Source organism: Macaca nemestrina, chromosome 11 (genome assembly GCF_043159975.1).
Source record: "Macaca nemestrina isolate mMacNem1 chromosome 11, mMacNem.hap1, whole genome shotgun sequence".
Lineage (NCBI taxonomy): Eukaryota > Metazoa > Chordata > Mammalia > Primates > Cercopithecidae > Macaca > Macaca nemestrina.
The window spans coordinates 80022326-80044808 of NC_092135.1; the positions used below are offsets into that span (position 1 = coordinate 80022326).

Consider the following 22483-nt stretch of genomic DNA (forward strand, 5'->3'; position numbering starts at 1 on the left):
TAGCTATACTTTCATCATACAACATAGGCTTTCAGGCAAAATCTGTCACAAGAGAAAATGATTACTATACAACAATAAAGGAAAGGGGTGATTTAATCAGGAGTCTATATAACAATTGTAGATATGTAAGTTCCCAACATTAGAGCACTGAAATATATAAAACAAATATTAACAGAACTGACGGAGAAAATAGACAGCAATACAATATAGTATGGGACTTTTATACCCCATTTTTAACAAGATAATCCAGAGAGAAAATAAATATTGAAATAGCAGATTTGAATCACGTTGTCAATCAAAAGGATCTAACAGATATATAGAAAGCATTCCATCTAATAATAGCAGAATATATACTCTTCTCAAGTGCACATAGAACATTCTCCAGGATAGATCATATATTGGGTCACAAAATGAGTCTCAACAAAGTTTAAAATATTGAAATGATATCAAGTATCTTTTCTGATCCCAGTGGTATGAAACTAGAAATCAATAGCAGGAGGAATTTTGGAAATTCACAAATATGTGGAAATTAAACAACACATTCCTTAACAACCAGTGGATTAAAGAAGAAATCAAAAAAGAAATAAAAGTGTATCTTGGGACAAACAGAAATGAAAACACAATATGCCAAACTAATGGGATGCAGAAAAAGCAGTTTTAAAAGAGAAATTTATAGCAATAAATGCCTACATTAAGTAAAAAGAAAAAAACAAGTTGGCATATAATTGCTTAACTAGAAGAAATTGATAAATTTCTAGAAGCCCACCAAGACTGAATCATAAAGAAATAGAAAATCTGAACAGATCAATAACAAGTAAGGCAATTGAGTCAGTAATAAAAAGTCTGCCTTCAAAGAAAAGCCCAGGACATGATGGCTTCACGGCTGAATTCTACCAAACATTTAAAGAACGAATACCAAACTTTAACAAAGTCTTTCAAAATACTGAAGATGAGGGAACACTTCTAAATTCATTTTAAGAGGCCAACATTAACCTTATACCAAAGCCACAAAAGGATGTCACAGGAAACTTACAAACCAGTATCCCTGATGAACATAGATGCAAAATCCTTACCTAAATACTAGTAAATCAAATTCAATAGCACATTAAAAGGATCACACATTATGGTCAAGTGGGATTTATGCCTGGGATGCAAAGATGGCTCAACATATACAAATCAGTAAGTGTGCTACACCACATTAACTGAATACAGAATAAAAATCATATGATCACCTCAATAGGTGCAGAAAAAGTATTTGACAAAATTCAACATCATTTCATAAGAAATGGATGACAAAACCACTTAACAAATTAGGTATAAAAGGAGTATACCTCAACCTAATAAAGGCCATGTATGTATGACAACCCCAAAGCTAACATCATACTCAATGGAAGACCAGGAACAAGACAAGGGTTCCCACTGTCACCTCTTCTATTCAACATAGTATTGGAAGTCCTAGATAGAGCAAGTAGGCAAGAAAAAGCAATACAAGTCACACAGATTGGAAAGGAAGAAGTTCAATTACCCTTGTTTGCAGACAACATGATCTTATATATAAAAAATTCTAAAGACTCCACCAAAAAATTGCTAGAACTAATAAATGAATTTGGCAAAGTTGCAGGTACAAAATCAACATATAAAAATTAGTTGTATTTCTATTTACTAATAGCAAACTATCTGAAAAACAAATTAAGAAAATAATCTCTAACAGTAATATATAAAATAAAATACTTGGGAATAAATTTATTCAAGGAAGTACAATATCTGTACATTGAAAACTATAAGACAAATTGATTTAAAAAATCGAAAAAAGCACAAATAAATGGAAAGATATGCCATGGTCAAGGATTGGAAGAATTAAAATTGTTAAAATGTTCATACTACCCAAAGTTATCTAGAGATTCAATCAGACTCTATCAAAATTCCAATGACAATTTTTACAGAAATAGAAAATACAATCCTAAAATTTGCTTGGAACCACAAATGACCGTGAATAGTCAAAGCAAACTTGAGAAAGAAGAACAAAACTTGAGGCATTACACTTCCTATTTCAACATACATTACAAAGTTAAAGAAAACACTATGGTGCTGGCATGAAAACAGACACATAGACAAATAGAAGAGAATAAAGAGCCCAGAAAAAAACCCATGTATACATGGTCAACTAATATTTGACAAGGGCACCAAGAATACACAATGGGGAAAGGATAGTTTTGTCAATAAATGATCTTGGGAAAACCGGATATTCACCTGCAAAAGAATGAGACTGAACCCTTATCTTATACCTTGTATAAAAATTACTTTGAAATGGATGAAAGACTCAAGTGTAAGACCTAGAACAGTAAAATTTATAGAAAACTACAGAGGAAAAGATCTCCTTGACATTGGCCTTGGCAATGACTTTTTTTTTTTTTTTTTTTTTTTGGATTCAACACTGAAAGCAAAGGCAACAAAAACACATATTAAATAAATAGGATTACATCAAACTAAAAAGCTTCTGCAGAGCAAAGAAAATAATCAACAAAATGAAAAGGCAACCTACAAAATGGAAAAAATATTTTCAAACTATATATCTAATAAGGAGTTAACATCTAAAATAAGGAAGAAACCCATACAACTCAATAGCAAAAACAACCAAATAACCTCATTGAAAAATGAGCAAATTTTTTTCAGAGAAGACATACAAAATGGCTAACAGGTATCTGAAAAGGTACTCAGCATCACTAATCATCAGGACAATGCAAATTATGCCTCAAAAAAGCTGGAAAAATTATAAATTATATTTAAAGCAATGATACTGGATCAGATCACATAGGGGGTTAGTGTAAATAGATAATACATCCAGTAACCAAGCCCTGGGAATGTTTGACATGAAAGAGTAAGAATGATTAAAATTATCAGGCCAGGAGCGGTGGCTCATGGCTGTAATCCCAGCACTTTGGGAAGCCGAGGCGGGCGATCAGGAGGTCAGGAGATGGAGACCATCCTGGCTAACACGGTGAAACCGTCTCTACTAAAAAATACAAAAAAAAAAAAAAAATAGCCAGGAGTAGTGGCAGTGCCTATAGTCCCAGCTACTCGGGAAGCTGAGGCAGGAGAATGGCATAAACCCAGGAGGCGGAGCTTGCAGTGAGCCCAGATCACACCACTGCACTCCAGCCTGGGTGACAGAGCGAGACTCCATCACAAACAGACAAACAAACAAACAAAAAACAGAAAACAAAAAAGAATGATTAAAATTAGGAGAAGAGACAGAATGTGTAGCCAATGATGTAGGTGGATAAACAGGATTGTTTGGTCATCTTAAAGTTAGTGTTTCAAGAAAGAGAAGTGTTCAATTGTGATGTAACTGCCGAGAAATGGATGTGAAACTGACCAGTGGATTTCCTTAGATGCATTGTGTTGGAAAATTTAACAAGAGCTATTTTAATGGAGTAATAGGCATAGAAGTCTAACTGGGTTGGGTTAAGAAAAGGTTTCAAAGTGACAATCTATTTAGTACACTATAAGGAGGTTTGCTATGAAAGGGAGAAGGGGCAGGGAACAGTGTCTGGAGAGGAACATAAGAGTCAAGAGGGTTTCCTGAAATGGGAGATCTTAAAACATGTTTTTGTGGCATTAGAAATATTTTAGCAGAATGGAAGAAATTGACAATGCAAAAGAGAGTGGTTACAATTTTAGGAGTATTCTTTGAAAGGGGAAGAGATATTGTAAAAAAAAAATAATGAGGGGTGGAAAAAAATGAAGATTGAATCTTAGAAGATAAGGCAGATATAATATAGGACAGATTCAAATATATTGGTAGATTTGGCCAGGCTGATGTCATTTCTTTAATGATTGTTTTGCTCTACTATGTAAAATCAGCTGAGTTTGAGGAAGGTATGGGGATGTTGAAGATTTGAGGAGTGAATAGCATTCTGAGAAAATTTAAGAATGATTTAAAGAGGGAAATAGAGTATATTTTTCGGGAAACGTTGAAGCCCATTTAAAAATAGTGGTCAAAAATTTTATGTGACATCAGTCAGCATAGTTTTAGGCTTTTGTCAGTTGTGCTTCTCCATTGGGCTTCAGGCATTCTATCATTACAGAGAGGTGGATTTTTATCACAATTGTAGTTTTGTCAGATGAGTACCACAGGAGAAGGGGAAAGTTGTGGGAGTCTAGGTAAGGAAGCTTTATAGTGACAGGAGAGGGAGTGGGTCACCTTGGTGGAGACTGAAGTCTTCAAGAATTATTTTAGGAGTACTGGTATAAAGAAATTTAGAGAGGTGCTATAATCTCCAAAGAATTTGATATGATCATGAGGTTGGTAGATGACTACATAAAGGAAAGGAAGATTTGATATAGTCTGCTAGCAGGTGCTTCCAAGAAACTGATTGTTTCATTGGCAGCAGGAGAAACTCAGTGACTGTGTTTTAAATCCAACTAAGGGTGTATCACAATGGTAGTGGTGAGGATGGAGATTTCCCATACAAATTCAACGCTATGGATGTATTAGTTTGCTAGGGTTGCCATCACAATGTGCCATCACCACAACTGGGTGGTTGAAGCAACAGAAATGTATTTTCTCACAGTTTTGGAGACCAGAAGCCTGAGACAAAGGCGTCCTCAGAGTTTGTTTTCTCTGAGGGCTGAAGGAGAGTCTGTGCCATGCCTTTCTCCTAGTGTCTAGTAGCCTCAGATGTTCCTTGGCTTATAGATGGTGTTCTCTGTGTGTTTTCACATCATTTTCCTTCTGTACACAACTGTCTCTGTGTTCAAATTTCTCCCTTTTATAAGGATACAATTAATACAGGACTGGGGCAGGGAAGTGCTGGGTAGAGAAGGGCAGTGTCCCCAGCAAGGACTCCACCCCTGGGTCTGTGCCCAGGGACTTAAGTGAGGACAGGCACTCCTGCTTTCAAGCCCCAATGTTGCATTTTCCAAGACCACTCTTGCCTGCCACACCCCTCATCTTGTGCCTGTAAAAATCCCAAGACCCTAGGAGGCATACATACAAGCAGCTAGACGTTGATAGGAGCAGAGGAGCAAAAGCACGCACAGACAAGCACCAACAGATGCTGTCAGGACATCGATGATTTGGACACCGAGGGGAATTTGACTGAGGGTGGTCAGAAGAGAGCCCAGCCACTGAGTGACTTGACTCCAGGAGAAGACCACCTTCCCACTCCATCCCCCTTCTGGCTCCCCATCCATCTGCTGAGAGCTACCTCCACCACTCAATAAAACCTTAAACCCATTCTCCAAGCCCACATGTGATCCAATTTTTTTTTGGTACACTATGGCAAGAACCCCGGGATATAGAAGCTCTGTCTGTGCCATAAGGCATGGGGCCTAATTGAGCTGATTAACACAAGCCACCTGCAGACAGCAAAACTAAAAAAGCACACTGTAATACGCACCCACTAGGGCTTCAGGAGCTGTAAACACTCAACCCTAGACCCTGCCGTGGAGCCCCACAACTTGCTGGTCTGCATGCTCCCCATAGAGGTTTGAGCAGCGGGGACACCAGAAGAAGCAAGCCACACCCCCACTGCATCCCCCACTGCATGGAGGATAAGGAAAAACTCCTCCCATTTCACAATCATTTTGGATTACAGCCCAATCTAATGACCTCACTTTAACTTGAGGAACTGTTAAGACTCTATTTTCAAATAAAGTCACATTTACAGATACTGAGGGCTATGAATTCAACATCTTTTTGGGGCACACAATTCAATCTATAACAGTGGGCTTTCCTTAAATTCTTCCAATGGTAATACGTTGCCAGGGGAAAATGAACTTGCCGGAAATTTTTGGTAATCTTTATTAATTTTAAAAATTTGCAATCTTTCAGTATGTCATGGTCTGAGCAAAAATTGACTTTTAAAAGAGACGACAGAATTTGCATGATTCCAATGAAGTGTTTTTGCCCAGAATTGTTCTAACTTAGGGTTTAGAATGCTTAAAATTAATCAGTTCTTTCAGATTAAACATTGTCCCCATCCTTGCCATTCTTTAAAATTCAGACATTCTTGTCTGAGAGTCATTCCTGCCTTATTTTCCTGGAGATGTCATGGATATGAGAAAAATGTTTATAAAAACACTTTGAAAAACACAAAACATTGTCAAGACAGAATGAAACACAAATGAGCAAGGTTTTACAAGTGGTGAGACGTAGTGTTGGCCTACTCCTCACCTTCTCTTATGTAAATGGACACAGCTTTATTGACTGGTCTTATTTTGAACTCATGACTACAGAACCTCTGGTGGGCACTTAGTACTTCCTGAGAAGCACACTACATTTCCTGAGTTCCTTCTGTCTTCTACTCTCTTAGACATTATTACAGTGTATCCTTTCTCTGCAAACCTCCAACACATCCTCCTCTTTCTCACTCTTATCTAACGAACTTGCTTCCTACTTTGAGAAAACCAAAGCCATGAGAAGAGAACTTTCACAGACTCCTACCATGAGGTCTTCCCGCCTACCGTATCTGTTCCTTTTCATAGCCTGACTTTCTGCCTGCTATTATAGGTGAACGTTTTGTGCTTTTCTCTAACAGCAACTCCTTCAATTGTGCAGTATAGCTATCCCCACCTGTATTCTGAAACATTGCTCTAGAAATTCTTCCATCTAGTTTCTATGTCATAATTTTCCTCCTCCCTATGGGATCACACCCATCAGCACACAAGTATCCTCTATTGTTTCCTAGGTTAAAAAATTCCTCTATGGATGGAAATGTTTGTTATCTTGATTGTAGTAATGGTGTCACAGATGCTATCATCTGTCAAAACTGATACAATTGTACACCTTGAATATGTGCAGTTTATTGTACTTCAAATATACCTCAATAAAATAGAAAAAAAATTCTATTTGACCTCTCTGTTCCTACAGCTAATACAGTATTTCTTAGCTCTCTCTTGCAGCAAAACTCCTTTGAATAGTTGGGTACATTCACTGCTTTCATCTCTTCTCTTTTCATTCTTTAACCTCCTTCCAGCTGGGCTTTCACACCCTATCACTCCACCAACACTGCTTTTGTCTAGGTCACAAAGGACTTGATTATTGTTAAATCCAAGGGCCTATTTTCAGTCATCATTTTATTTGGCATCTCAGCAGGTTTTGACACAGTAAGGTCATATCACCTGTAAGTATACTCTTTATTTATTCATTTGCATGCTTCTACACTCCAGGGTTTTCTCCTATTCGTAAAATGCTCCTGGACAGTCTTCTTTTCTGTGTCATCCTGTTCTCTTTTCACTCTTAATGTTGGAGTACTCCAGGGCTCAGCTTTTGAACATGTTTTCTTCTTTACTTGTTCCCTTTCTCAGTGATCTTCAACTGTTGAATGGTTTGAAATATTGTCTAAATAATGATGATTTCCACATTAATACCTGAGCTCAGGATTCTCTCCTGAATTTCAGACACATAATAACCGTACATTAATTTGGGTATACATTGTAAATATCAAATTTACTATGTTTGCCATCAGACTGAACCCAGATCTTCTACGTAAAGCTTTCTTTATCTAAATCTTCCCCATCTTAGTTAATGATGATTCCATTTTTTCAGTTACCTTGGCCAAAAACTTTGGTGACATACTTGACTCTCCTCTTTTTCTTATAATCCATATCCAGTTTTCCAGCAAATACTATTGATTCTGTCTTTCAAGGTTTTGCAATTATTAACAAAGCTGCTATACATATCTAAGTGCAGGTTTTTGTGTGGACATCAATTTTCTATTCATTTGGGTAAATACAAAGAAGTGATTTCTGGATTGTATAGTATGTTTAGTTTTGTAAGAAATTGCCAAACTCTCTCCCAAAGTGGCTGGACCATTTCTCATTCCTGTTGCTCCGAGTCTTTGCCAGCATTTCTCAGTGTTTTGTCAGGTGTTGTCAGTGTTTTGGATTTCAGCCATTCTCATAGGTGTGCAGTGGTATCTCATTGTTTTAATTTGCAGTTCTTAATGAAAGATGATGTTGAACATATTTTCATATGCTTACTTGCCATCTATGTATCTCCTTGGCTGTTCAGACCTTTTTTTTCCCATTTTTAATTGGATTGTTTGTTTTCTTACTGTTGAGTTTTAAGAATCCTTTGTATGTTTTGGATAGTAACTCTTTTATCAGGTGTGTCTTATAAAAACATTTTCTCTCAGTCTATGGCTTGTATTCTCCTTCTTTACATTGCTTTTCACAGAGCAGATATTTTAATTTTAATGAAGAATAGCTTACCAGTTTTTTTTTTTCTTTCGTGGATTATGTCTTTGGTGTTGAACCTAAAAAGCCATCCCCAAATTTAAGGCTATCCGGGTATTCTCCTATGTTGTTTTCTAGGAGTATCATAAATGTATGTTTTACACTGAGGTCTAGATCAATTTTTTTTTTTTGAGGAGAGTGTAGTGTCTGAATCTAGATTATTATATTTTTTTGCATGTGTATATCCAGTTCTTCAAGTTACCATTTGTTGGAAAGACTGTCTTCCATTGCATTCCCTTTTCTCCTTTGTCAAAGGTTAGTTGACTACATTTACATGGGTCAGTTTCTGGACTCTCTAGGCTGTTCCATTGTTCTCTTTGTCTGTTTTTTCACCACTCACTGTCTTGATTACTGTAGTTTTATAGTAAGTCTTAAACTAAAGTAGCATCAGTTCCCCACCTCCAGAGGTCCCTGCAAGTTCCCACTTTAGCTGCTGGCCAGATTCAGCCTCCACTGGGCATGTTCACAAATTATCTCCTTGATGATGACTCAGAGTCAGTTGAAGTTGTAATATTTGTACTCAATAAAAAGCATATCAGGACTGACATATATAACTAGAATGCAAATTTATTAATTCAAAACAAGAAATATGATCGCTAGGTGAAAATAAGACTAGCCTAGTCAGTGCCTTCTCTCCTAGTAAGCAAGCTGGTGTTCTATTGCCCAGCAAGTTTACTACAATTGATAATAATACAGAGTATATTTCAAGACAGCTAAAAGACAGGATTTTAAATGTTTTTACCACAAATAAATAGTTGATAAATATTTGAGGTAATGGATATACTAACTACTCTGATGTGATCATTTCAAAATATTTGTGTGTATCAAAATATCACTCTGTACTCCATATTTATATTAAAATTAATAAAAAATAAAATTTAGTAATAAGGTTTATTATTAAAATAAATAATACATTTTGATGTGTTAATTAAAAATAAAATATAACTTTAAAAACTGACATATAAAATCAGAATGTTAATTTATCAATTCAAAATAACTACTGTCAGGTGAAGACAATATTATTCTAGTCAGAGCCTTCTCTCCTTATAAGCTAGCTCTGTTACTGTCAGAGGTTTTCCTTGGTGAGCTCAGAGTCAGAGCTGGGTGATTGAATTATGTGACTGGGGCCTACACTGGCATCAGTCCATGGTAGCCTGTGGTAACCATTGCTTCAGTAGGGAAGTACCCTGCCCGGAGGACAGAGCCTTTAAAATGCCAGCACAGGATGTTCTTCTCTGGACATGGTAAAAGAAACACATACAACATTTGCTGCTGTGGCTGTAAATGCAACTCTCCTTTTGTTATTTTATTTTTAATGCTTTCAAGGCTAACCACTGACTCCTGCCGATCGATGCATTCTTTATTTTAGATATGCTATTGTGTTCAATCAATTGTAGTCAAGTCTTGCAGGCGAGGGAGCCGTTCTGTCTCTTTCCAAAGTGAAATTGCCTAAACATTGTTGAGCTCCATTATGTGTAGGCTTAAAAATTTAACTCTACTTCTAAATTCATGGGGAATGCATTAGCTTCAGAAGAAAAATGGGTACTAGAGGGGCACTTGACTGTGGAGGGCCAAAGCAGCAATCAGTCTATTAAAGTGATTCTCATCCTAGGCCAAGCAGCAGAATCCTTGCGACATTTTTAAAAAGAGAGAGAGAGATGATAAAGATATGGGCTCTTTACATTTTGATAAGTGATACCATATTACTTTCCAAAGATATTGTTTGAATTCATATTTCTAACATTAATATGTAACAGTACCTTCTTCCCTACCTTCTTAGTATTTACTGCTAAACCTTTTATCTCAGCTTTGCTATTGGGTAACAGCTTTGGTAAAATATATGATCGGTAAAAATATACAAAACATACTTATGAATATCACATAAACATGTTGTCCCTATTTCCATGGATGATGAAGAGAAAATCATATTGCATGTTTATTCTTCTGCAAAGAAATGATTCCTTAAGTAATGGGGAGTTAAATGATCATGTGTTGATTTGCAGCTTATGTTAATTGGCCAGTCATCATATTAGAATAGAGATCAACTGTGCTGTCTACATATAGTTTACATCAAATAAAATAGAAAGGGACACATTTATGGTGAGTTCAGGAAATAATATGCTTTTAGTTTTGAAATAAAATCTATATGTCCCTTGTTGTCTGTGACCCTCAGGGTATTAATGTATAGTTCTTTATTGTAAATGAATGACAAGAGGATTGAACAATTACAATAAATATAAAAGCATTTTGAGAAACCTGAAATCTGAGAGATGGTGGACCTTTACTGAGGGGCCTTTCTGTTTTATATTATAGATTAAATTATATTGAGTCATAAAATTATAAATATATAATTATAACTACACATATAATTATATATAAATTATATTCCTAGCATTATTTTTGTGATAAACCTTAGGGTGTCAATACTCAAGGAACTATTAGCAAGCCATCTTTCTAAGGCCACTGAAATCACTCCTTTGTATATAGCAGGATTTCAGAAAACCAATGCCTGTTAAATCTATTTTGCAAATAGTTTTTGCAATAGGCACCAGGTTTGCTGTTTCCCATAATCTAATATTGCTCAATAAATGACTGTCCAAATTACTATCCATCGACTTGGAGCTCTTCTCTTCCTTATTAGAATTTTCCTAATGCATCATTTGTTTTACTGATCCATAGCACTTCTTCACTGACTTAGCCTCATTATATGCACACCATCACCTTTTGGCCAACATTCCCATTTGATTTGTAGCTATTTCTCTTTCATGCTCAGCACACAGTAGGGACTTTATTATATTTAACATATACTGCTTGATGACTATGTCTTATCTCTACAGATGAGACAATATTTTTTTCTGTGTTTCCCAGAGTTCAGTCCCAGGTTTGGAAACTGATCTATATGCTAGTTCTAACTTGGTTTTATTCTGGGAGTGTTCCTGGGCCAAGCTAAATTCTATTATCTTTCTGACTCCAAATTCTGTTGAAAATAATGACAACAACAATAAAAAGATTGAAAAGTTATACCAAAATCTACCTGCGATGTAAAATCCTCTGATAATGAAAACAGCCTCGTGATCCTGAGTCACCATCATTTCCTCAGATTCTAACTTTCTAAAAAATCAGTAACAGTGGAAGATGAGGTCCTAGTGACCCAGGTAAAGAGTCCCCAGTAGGAGTTAAGGGCCACAGTTTGTGTCCCAGCTCAGCCAGCAACCACTGTGGGAATTTAAGCAAGTCATTTTGTCATCTGAAACTGTCTCTTCATCTTTAAAGAGATTAGAATTCAAATTCATAATTACTTGCAGATCAGAGACCCCTCTGAGATTCTGCTGAAAACTGTTGACCTCCTTCCCTGAAGAAGCACAAATACTCTATAAATAGAATTCCAAGAGGGTCAGAAGCTCTTTAAAATCCACCCATAGATTCCCTAGAGGACTTTAGAATGATTTACATGGTCTAAAATATGTAGTTGAAAAAACAAAATAAATCTATTTACATGTGCTACTCCCTATGTGAATTAGTTTTAAAATGTGTATTTGGGCCATTATGTCATTTGACGTTTTATTACTTTTTTGTAACTTATAGTACTCAAAACAGAGCTAATTTTTCAATAGTGCCGAATATTTCCTTTGTGGATTAATAGCATCCTAGGATCTGCAAGGTTACATGTTCACCCTGCTACTCAATGCAGGAATCATCTATCACCTGCCTCAGAGATGAAACTATAGCTTTGACTTGAACATGTACAGTGATGAGGAACTCATTCATTTGTTTATTTCTGGCCAAACATAAAGAATTTGGGAATTTTCTTTTTTATATTGAGCTATAATCTGCCTATACACACAAATGTCAGCCATTGACCCTATTTCTGCTCTTAGCAGCTACATAGATTAATTTTATTTCCTTTTCCAGTATTTTAGGAAATCGAAGTCAGCCTCTATTGTCCTCTATTAATTTCCTCTATGCTAAATATTCCAGTTTCATCTATAATTCCTCCAGAAAAGTGATGTCATAAAACTACCTTTTATCTCAATTCCCTTCTTAAACAGTCCTCTTAAAATGCAGATGAGAACTAGGCAGCATGTTGCAGGAAAAGTCTGACCAACACGTGGTTAGAGAGCAGTTCCCTTTCTTATACTGCCAACTTCACTACTAGGAATACCACCAACACTGCCACAAGCTCTGTGCCTGGATACACCAGGTCAAGTGAAATTGTAGTCACCTAAAATCCCTAACTGTAATTAATTAAGGTTGCCCTTATACTCTATTTTGGTTTTTTTTTAAGAACTAAATTAACCTTTCTGAAAACAAAAATTCTGTTGAACTCTACCTTAATTGCTTAGGCCATCATTCCAGCTCTTGGAAACCTTTACTCACTTTGTCATTCATGTCATCTTTTCTTCCAAATTTTGTGTTATCTACAAATGTAATGAGCCTCCTGTCTTTGGCTTCAAATTAATTGATTAAAAATATTGACCTGCGGTTTGCCAAATGTAAAACTCCCTCTATGGATTCAGTATTCAAAATTCTTCACTCAGTTACTTCACAGCTTTGTTGAATGCACATTTAACCATTTGATCTACAGAATAGAGAAGACAGTAAGTATTGTGTTCTGCTTGGGGTCAAAATTTCTTTCTTTTCCTTTTCTTTTATTGTCTGCTTTCTTTTCTTCATTCCTTCATATTTTCATATCGCATATCCTTGTCTTCTACATGGTCCCTTTTACTGTGTGCTCATTTTGCTTTGAAGAAAAGAACCTCCAATGTGTTTTTTGGGATTCCTTGGCCTTCTGCCCATATGCAGCTCTGGCTGAGTCTGCACTTGCTCCTGAGGTTGTTTGCCATGTACCAAGCCTCAAACCCTGTGCAGGGGAGGGATTTTCCTGATGCTCATTAGCATCTGGCAGAGGAGGAAGCTCTGAGTATTTCAACAGCACCCCCAGACCAATTCATTTTCATCCATCTCTAGAATTACATCAAATGTAACCCTCCTCAAACATCAAATGGAGATTTAAAGAAAATTAAAACACAAATCATACGTCTGTTTTGGGATGCAGGAGAGGTGTAGGGAGAAAGAAATTATTACATAGTCCTCAGCAGACTTTTCACTTTAATCTCAGCATTATTGCATCTATAATCAGATGAATATTGATGATGGGAAAAGAGAGAGATTGCCTTGAAGGTTGCTTCAAAGCACACATCAACCAATCGTTTATTATCCAATTGAAAGACGGTATTAGAGTAAACTGCTTTGGGAATCAAAGAATTTGTTGTAGATATTCTGCTGAACAGCTCTTTGGTAACATGTCACCTGCTCCTGCCTCATCAAAATGTTTCACCTGGAAATAGTTGTGTCACAATTGTATAGGGCTAAGGAAGACCTTCTAACATTTGTCCAAGTGAGTGATTTTACTTTGCAAAATGTTTGGCTTTTTCATATAATTTTGTGATCATTATTATTATAAAATAATTAAATGGGGATCAGGATAAACAAGCAGACCTATTCTCAAGTGTGGAAAGTGGGTGATTAATTGATTAATGAGTTAAACATCTTAATTATTGATTTTTTCCTTTATATTTAATCCCCTCATTTAGACAAATCAATGTGGACATTAAATTATTACCTCTTATTTAAAGAACATTATCTCAAACACAGATTTATTACTCTGTAGTTACCTTGAAAAAGATGAGCTCTGGAGTCATTAGAACCTTTGCAAACCTGGCAAGATATAGTCAACTTCAGCTCAGGAAGAGGAGTGGCAGGCGGCTGAATGATTACTGTGCCTTAATATTTCAGAGGGAACCCCAAGACCTTGGTGCCAGGTCAATTGGTACTCCAAACCTATGATAAATCTTAGAGAATGATGGAAAGTTTGGGTCAGCAGCCAGAAAGATAAAGGTGAAAATGAATCAGTGTCTCTTAATAATGGAACTTTATGAGTTATTCATTCATACCCTCATTAATTCATTCAGTATGTATTGAGGGACTATTATGTGTCAGAACTTCTCTTAGCATCACAATACCCTTATAACCTTGTACAAATCATTTATCTTCTCTAAGTCTAAATTTTACTAGACAGGTGTTTACCACAAGGAGTTGTGAGGTTTAGTGACTCATGTATATAAGACTCCAGCAGAGTGAGCAGTTGGACACTCAATAAACCCTCTTCCCTTTCCCTGAGCACTGAGACCTCTTTTTCAGGTAATTTATGGTAGTATGAAATGAATTCCATGTCTTAGTAACAAATTTCTCCCTACAGTGTTAGATCAAGAAGAATTGTGAATAATGTATGTTTTCAGATGAAATTACATATTTAGATATTATTACAAGTGATAAAATATTTTGCAATCCGTGAAGTCCAAGGATGTCACTGTTTGCCAAATAGCCCTCTGAGGCTTGCTGACAGCCGTACATGCAAACTTACACATTTCTTGAGACTCTTTGTTTTATAGCAAGCATGAATAGTGACTTCATTTCATTTATCAATTCTTACTGGAGTGGTTTTTTTTTAGTAATACTTAAAATAATCTCATAAACTAATTTTATAAGATATAAAAAAGTGTAAAATTTCGCACATTAACCATCACTAGATGCATAAAGTTTCAGCTCTTCTGATGTCTTAACAGAATAGACTTGAGGGAAATGAAAGATAATTTTGTAGATTGAGTGTGGTTGTTGTAATTGTCTTCTGATTTATGCCGTAAATTTGAAATAATTTTGAAAAAAGTCTAAAGATAGATTATTGTGGAACTGCCAAAGGCACATACCAAATTGTTACTTTATTAATTCAATCAATCATTTAGACAATAAATATTAATGAGTACCTACTGTTTGCTAGGCACTGTGCCTGGGACTCCAAAATGAAATTACATATTTCTCAGCATCAAGGAGTTTTCTCTAATGGAGAAAGATATGTGAACAAATACAGTTCTATAAGGTAATCAACAATAAATGTTCCAAGAGCAGGGGGAATATGAGAAAGTCTCTATCTACATGGGGAATTGAGGTAGCCATCAGAGAGGAGGCAAGCTGACACCAGAAGGATGAGTGGGAGATTATCAGGTGTGTGTAGGATGAAGATGTCTGGCAATGAGAATAGAACAAGAAAAGTGTGAAAGCCTGAGGGAGCCTGGAGTGGCCAGGGGGAAAAGTAGGTTAGTGTTGTTAAGTGTAAATTACCCTGAAAGCAAGAAAGGCTGGTGAGAAATGGTAGAGAGCCCAGATTACAAGAGCCTTGTATAGCAGGCAAATGTATGCCAATGTTTTTCCCACTGTGTAGGTTGTGGGGGAAGTTATTGAAGAATTTTGAATAAAGAAGTTCCGTAATCACATTGGTATGTTTAGGTTCTGAGAGAAGATTCACAATATTGTGATTGTTTTGTTGTTTATAAGATACAGAAATGGCACGCACACCCTTTTGTTCCTAGGGGTTTCAATAGTTCTTGTTGTAATAGAATTGAGGGATGCCAAAAGCAATATTTGAACTAAGTGATACATTAGAATTATAGAATTATAATAAGAATCTGTGAGCAGATTTTTAGTTAACAGGTTTTTAATAGGCTGTGATGCAATCCCTAATGGAGAAGCTTTAATGATGAAAGATAGCCTGCCTCTAATGGAAATTCATCTGGGTATGTTTTTATTGCTCAGTGAATTAAAAGGTTTTTATAGGATTACATTGTTAAGATTCTTGGAGAAAAACATATAAACACCAAATGAAAACTTTCCACTCTTTTATATCTCTTGCAGCAAAGCGGTTAATATTCCAGAAATGAAAATCATTTAAATTTTGCATAATTTTTATAATTTCAGGGGTTAAGCATCTGAAAGGCCAGAATGAATCAGCATTCCCTGAAGAAGAAGAAGGCACCAGTGAAAGAGAGGAGCAGCAGGACCACTAATTACTGGTCTGCAGCAAGAAGGCTTCTTGGAAATAACTGAACTATTAACTTTTCTGAATATACCATGGAATTCCACCGCTTGATTTCCGGAAGCATCCTCCATCTCTGCACCCGCACTCATACAGTAGCTATGCACCTCCTGGAAGTCTCCTTAACTGAACTTTAGAACTAAGTACACATTGTTCCACATCACTTACAATTAAAGAATAAGCATTTATTTTACAGTGATTCTTCTTTTTAACTATGTAAAAATTTGCAGACATGTGACTGTTCTAACTTTAATACTGCCAGAGCTTAATCCTTGATGTCCTACTGATAAGGTTTGCATTCTAACAACACATGTAAATAACATCACTTTAAGAGTAAAAAATAAATAGTAAATACATTTAGACATGAGTGTGTGTGTATGTGTGTATGTGTGTGTGGGTTTAACTTAAAGAGAAATATCTAATAAAACTTTTAGCTTAAGTTTTGCATTGATCAAATTTCTGTATCCAGAACACAACATAATGTTTATTTTTAAATTATGAAGAAATGCCAGTTTTCTTGATTCAATACACCACAGTATTAGATACTAAACATCTTTTTCCCACCAACAACACATTAATGGTTGATTATAAAACTACAGAACTCTCTTCATTTTCTAAGCTGCGAGATATATATTTCCCAGCATTTTCTCTAGTTATTAAGAAAGACAAATGATAAATCTAAAAATCTATGCCAAATCTTCCTACCCCCTTTTTTAGCTATTACTTTAAATTTGGGTCATCTATTTCCTATTGCATTTTGATAAATAATTAGCAGTTTATAAATCTTCCATATCAAAAAATAAGAAATTCCATTAATTCATGCATATAATAATTTATTCATCAATTAAATAAATATCTTTTATGAGCTTATCCCTAGGAAGGTACTCTTCTGGGAATTATGAAAATAAAAGAAACATACTTTTACCCCTATAGAACTGGCAGAAAAGATTACAGCATTAGCATAAAGCAAGATTTTATATGACAGTATATATTTATTGAATAATTTAAGTTCTGGGCATTTTGAACAATTTTAATTATACATTATTTGTGAAAGCAAGTATCTAAACTACAAAATTTAGGGGGAATGGAAGAATACCCAACTTGGTTCCTTTATTAGTAATATTAATGAAATTCAAATGTATCATGGATAAAAAAAATGGAAAGATTTCTCCAAACTTGGTAAAGGAAAAATGAAGGCAGGAAGAAAAAATCAAATATGTAATCCACTGTGGGATCTTAATATCAAGATTCAAATATGTAAAATGATTGCTTTTAATTTGGAATATGAGTTCTGTAATGTAGAAGTTAAGAGAGTTTGATGGAGCTGTCAGAGAATGCAGTGGGTTGACATTTGCCATAGTATTTTTTTCCAAGAAAATAAGTGTGAAACTCATTGATAAGCATACTACAAGTATAAATGACTATTCTAGTTTAATCTCTCTCTCTCCTTTCTTCTTTCCTTTCTTCTGGCTTTCTCCCTCCCTCCTTCCCTTCCTTTCTTTCTTCCTTTTCTCTCTCCCTCTCTCCCCTTCTCCCTCTCCTTCTCTGCCTTTCTGCACCACTCCCTCGACTTTTTCTTTGTTAAGCCAAAACTTTCTGGATTTTCTATACCACCTGCTATGACTCTGTTTATTTCCCAAGTTTCTCTCTACTTAAAACCTGATTAAGCCCCTTATTTTAAGTGATTTTGAATTATTTGTGTTTGGAAAACATCTTAATGCCCCTTGAGAGTATTTGAGACACCTTGAGGTGCTAAAACATAGCATTGCCCTTCCCTTTCCTTGAACAGATGCTTTTAAAATGCTTTTTCAAAAGGACTCAGGCAAACAAAAAGAAACCAAAGCTTTTGCTGATTTTGTAACATCATTTAGGGTAATATACAGGATAGCTTCTGGATTTTTCTGTTCTGTTCTCCATTCCTAAAAACACAAAGAAATCAGCATTAAGAGCATAAGTTTTCTTTGGGAAATGTTGTTTTCTTCCATTCTGTTCTCCACTCTCAAAACACAAAGAGATCACAATTAAAAGCTTAAGTTTTCCTTGGGAAATATGTTGACTTTCTCAGAAATTTGAAGGAAACCAGTTGAGATAATGGCTTTTCACTTTACTTTTCACACAATTACAGTTTACAAAATTTTTTTTTCTAGGAGGCAACTTGGCTTCAGTTTGGCAGAATGGGCAAAGAAACTGACAAAAGCAAAACAAAACAGAAACTGTGTTTTCCAGATCACATTTGTAATATAATTGCTAGTAGCTGGGCTTCGAGTCATTCTGACTTGGATTCAACTACAGGCTCTACCAGATTTCAGACTCAGTTTCTTCATTTGTAAAGTGGGTACAATCATACCTAACCTACTGGGTTATTGTGAGGCTTAAATGAGATAAGACCTATAAAATACTTAGCCAAGCTTAGTGAGCATTTAATAATTGGTGTATATTATTATTAGAGTTAGAAAGGACTTCAGAGGCCTTCTATCTTAACTTTATCTACTTCATGATCCTCTTCAACATTATGAACAAGTGATTAATCACCCCACTTATTTATTTTTATTTTTATTTTATTTATTTATTTATTTATTTATTTATTTATTTATTTAGAGATGGAGTCTCGCTCTGTCACCAGACTGGAGTGCAGTGGCACCATCTTGGCTCACTGCAACCTCCACCTCCCCAGTTCAAGCGATTGCCCTGCCTCAGCCTCCCAAGTAGCTGGGACTACAGGTGCCCACCACCACGCCCAGCTGATTTTTTTTTTTTTTTGTATTTTACTAGAGATGGGGTTTCACCATATTGTCCAGGATGGTCTCAATATCCTGACCTCGTGATCCGCCCGCCTCAGCCTCCTAAAGTGCTGGGATTACAGGCATGAGCCACTGTGCCCGGCCTACCCTAGTTATTCTTGAATAACTCTAGTTCCAAGTCAATCAAAGAGCTCCGATTGTTCTTCCGCATGTTAAACTCTCCCCTTCTACACCTTTCCTGCTTCTTTGATTCATCTTTGAAAACTCCAGATATTAAAGAACATTCTGATGTCATTTCTTTGATAAAATGTCATCAATTCCTCCCAAACTTCTCTTATCCTTCTAGCCACTCACTTTCGGATCCTGTTTAGTTGTTTACACTGACTCTAAGAAAGGCTCTGTCAGGTGAATAAGTTAGGAGTTATTTTTCTATCCTCTTATACATGAGAAACAGGCAGAATGTGGCAGAGTCAGGCAGGATTCTTGACTAGAGTTATTTCTATTGGACGATAATTTTGTAACCCTTTATTCTTCCCAGAGTTATCCAAGGTAAGGGTATTTATAAAAAAAATACTCAGACTAATTTTTTTACCATTCACTTTCAGTGTTAATTTAATATATGCCAATGTTTTATACATTATGGAGAACAATATAATTTTAGGCTGGCCAGGAACAAATTCTTTTTATTTTTGTAGTTATAAATATGATTATAATATGTATTAGAAGAAATACGTATCCAGCAACCCCCAAATCCATGGATCCATACCTATTATTGCTTAGGATGAGGCAAGTTTAAAGTGTGAGTATATTTTAGGTTTATTTAAAGAAAAATATAGTAGAAGTGGTACCTCCAAATCACAAAAGTAATATATAATTGAATGAAAGTTTGCAAGCACTAGTTTTTGTTTTGTTTTTTGTTTTTGTTTTTGTTTTTGAGGAAATGATAATTTTATTGGGATTGATAACCACTTTGGTTATGTAGGGACAATGCACCCATTTTAACAGACGCATATTTAAATATGAAAGGATAAAATGATATGATGTGTGAGATTTACTTTTAAATACGTAAGCCAAAACAGACATAAAGCAAGAAAGAAAAATAACAAAATATTGTTAGATAAATCAAGTAGTTGAAATGTTTAAGAAACTAGGTCAGTGGTACTGTGAGATGTCCTATATTCTGGATTTGTCTCTGTTTTTTCCTGGCAGTATTTCTTTCTTTTTTTTTTTTTTTTTTTTTTTTTTTTTTTAGTTTATTACTATACTTTAAGTTCTGAGATACCTGTGCAGAATGTGCAGGTTTGTTACATAGGTATACACATGCCATGGTGGTTTGCTACACCCATCAACCTGTCATCTACATTAGGTATTTCTCCTAATGCTATCCCTCCCCTAGCCCCCCACCCCTTGACAGGCCCCCGTGTGTGATGTTCCCCTCCCTGTGCCCATATGTTCTCATTGTCTAACTTCCACTTATGAGTGAGAACATGCGGTGTTTTATTTTTTGTTCCTGTGTTAGTTTGCTCAGAATGATGGTTTCTAGCTTCATCCATGTCCCTGCAAAGGACATGAACTCATTCTTTTTAAGGCTGCATAGTATTCCATAGTATATATGTGCCGTATTTTCTTTATTCAGTCTATCATTGATGGACATTTGTGTTGGTTCCAAGTCTTTGCTTTTGTGAATAGTGTGGCAAAAAAATACATGTGCATGTGTCTTTATAGTAGAATGATTCATAATCCTTTAGGTATGTACCCAGGAATGGGATTGCCGGGTCAAATGGTATTTCTAGTTCTAGATCCTTGAGAAATCACCACACTGCCTTCCACAATGGTTGCACTAGTTTACCCTCTCACCAACAATGTAAAAGCGTTCCTATGTCTTCACATCCTCTCCAGCGTCTGTTGTTTCCTGACTTTTTAATGATCACCATTTTAACTGGCGTGGGACGGTATCTCATTGTGGTTTTGATTTGCATTTCTCTAGTGACATGTGATGATGAGTTTTTTTTTTATCATATGTTTGTTGACCACATAAATATCTTCTTTTGAAAAGTGTCTGTTTGTATCCTTCACCCACTTTTTGATGGGGTTTTTGTTTTTTTCTTGTAAATTTGTTTAAGTTCCTTGTAGATTCCGGGTATTAGCCCTTTATCAAATGGATAGATTGCAAAAATTTTCTCCCATTCTGTAGGTTGCCTGTTCACTTTGATGGTAGTTTCTTTTGCCATGCAAAAGCTCTTTTGTTTAATTAGATCCCATTTGTCAAGTTTGGCTTTTGTTACCATCGCTTTTGGTGTTTTAGTCATGAAAACTTTGCCCATCGCTATGTCCTGAATGGTATTGCCTAGGTTTTCTTCTAGGGAATTTTAGGATTTTAGGTTGTACACTTAAACCTTTAATCCATCTTGAGTTAATTTTTGTATAATGTGTAAGGAAGGGATCCAGTTTCAGTTTTCTGCATATGGCTAGCCAGTTTTCCCCAGCACCATTTATTAAATAGAGAATGCTTTCCGCATTGCTTGTTTTTGTCAGGATTGTCAACGATCAGATAGTTGTAGATGTGTGGCATTATTTCTGAGGCCTCTGTTCTGTTCCATTGGTCTATATATCTGTTTTGGAACCACTACCATGCTGTTTTGGTTACTGTAGCCTTGTAATACAGTTTGAAGTCAGGTAGTGTGACGCCTCCAGCTTTGTTCTTTTTGTTAGGATTGTCTTGGCTATAAGGGCTCTTTTTTTGGTTCCATATGAAGTTTAAAGTAGGTTTTTTCTAATTCTGTGAAGAAAGTCAATGGGAGCTTGATGGGAATAGCATTGAATCTATAAGTTACTTTGAGCAGTATGGCCATTTTCATGATATTGATTCTTCCTATCCATGAGGATGGAATGTTTTTCCATTTGTTTGTGTCCTCTCTTATTTCCTTGAGCAGTGGTTTGCAGCTCTCCTTGGAGTGGCCCTTCATATCCCTTGTTAAGTTGCATTCCTAGGTATTTTATTCTCTTTGTAGCAATTGTGAATGAGATTTCACTTATATTTTTGCTCTCTGTCTATTATTGGTGTATAGGAATGCTTCTGATTTTTGCAAATTGATTTTGTATCCTGAGACTTCACTGAAGTTGCTTATCAGCTTAAGGAGTTTTTGGACTGAGATGATGAGGTTTTCTAAATATATAATTGTGTCATCTGCAAACAGAGATAATTTGACTTCCTCTCTTCCTATTTTAATACCTTTGTCTTTCTCTTGCCTGAGTGCCCTGGCCAAATCTTCCAATACTATGTTGAATAGAAGTGGTGAGAGAGAGCATCCTTGTCTTGCTGCACAAGACAAGGTTTTCAAAGGGAATGGTAGAATTTTGCCCATTCAGTATGATATTGGCTGTGGGTTTCTCATAAATACCTCTTATTATTTTGAGATAAGTTGCGTCAATACATAGTTTATTGAGTGTTTTTAGCATGAAGGAGTGTTGAATTTTAACAAAAGACTTTTCTACATCTATTGAGATAATCATGTGGTTTTTGTCATTGGTTCTGTTTATGTGGTAGATGATGTTTTTTGATTTGTGTATG

General features: G+C 35.8%; 1 protein-coding gene across 3 annotated transcripts in view; it reads left to right on the plus strand.

The window, feature by feature from the left end:
- LOC105499541 (protein phosphatase 1 regulatory inhibitor subunit 1C) overlaps positions 1–22483 on the plus strand; it is a 143832-nt gene that overhangs the window by 115428 nt on the left and 5921 nt on the right. For 2 of the 3 annotated variants that reach the window (XM_011772146.3, XM_071073021.1), the window contains exon 5: positions 16054–16364. In XM_011772146.3, coding sequence (XP_011770448.1) covers positions 16054–16068 — 15 coding nt within the window. In that variant the 3' untranslated portion in view covers positions 16069–16364. Of the gene's footprint in view, positions 1–16053; positions 16365–22483 lie in introns of those variants that run through there. The other variant, XM_011772144.3, reaches the window with a different exon arrangement.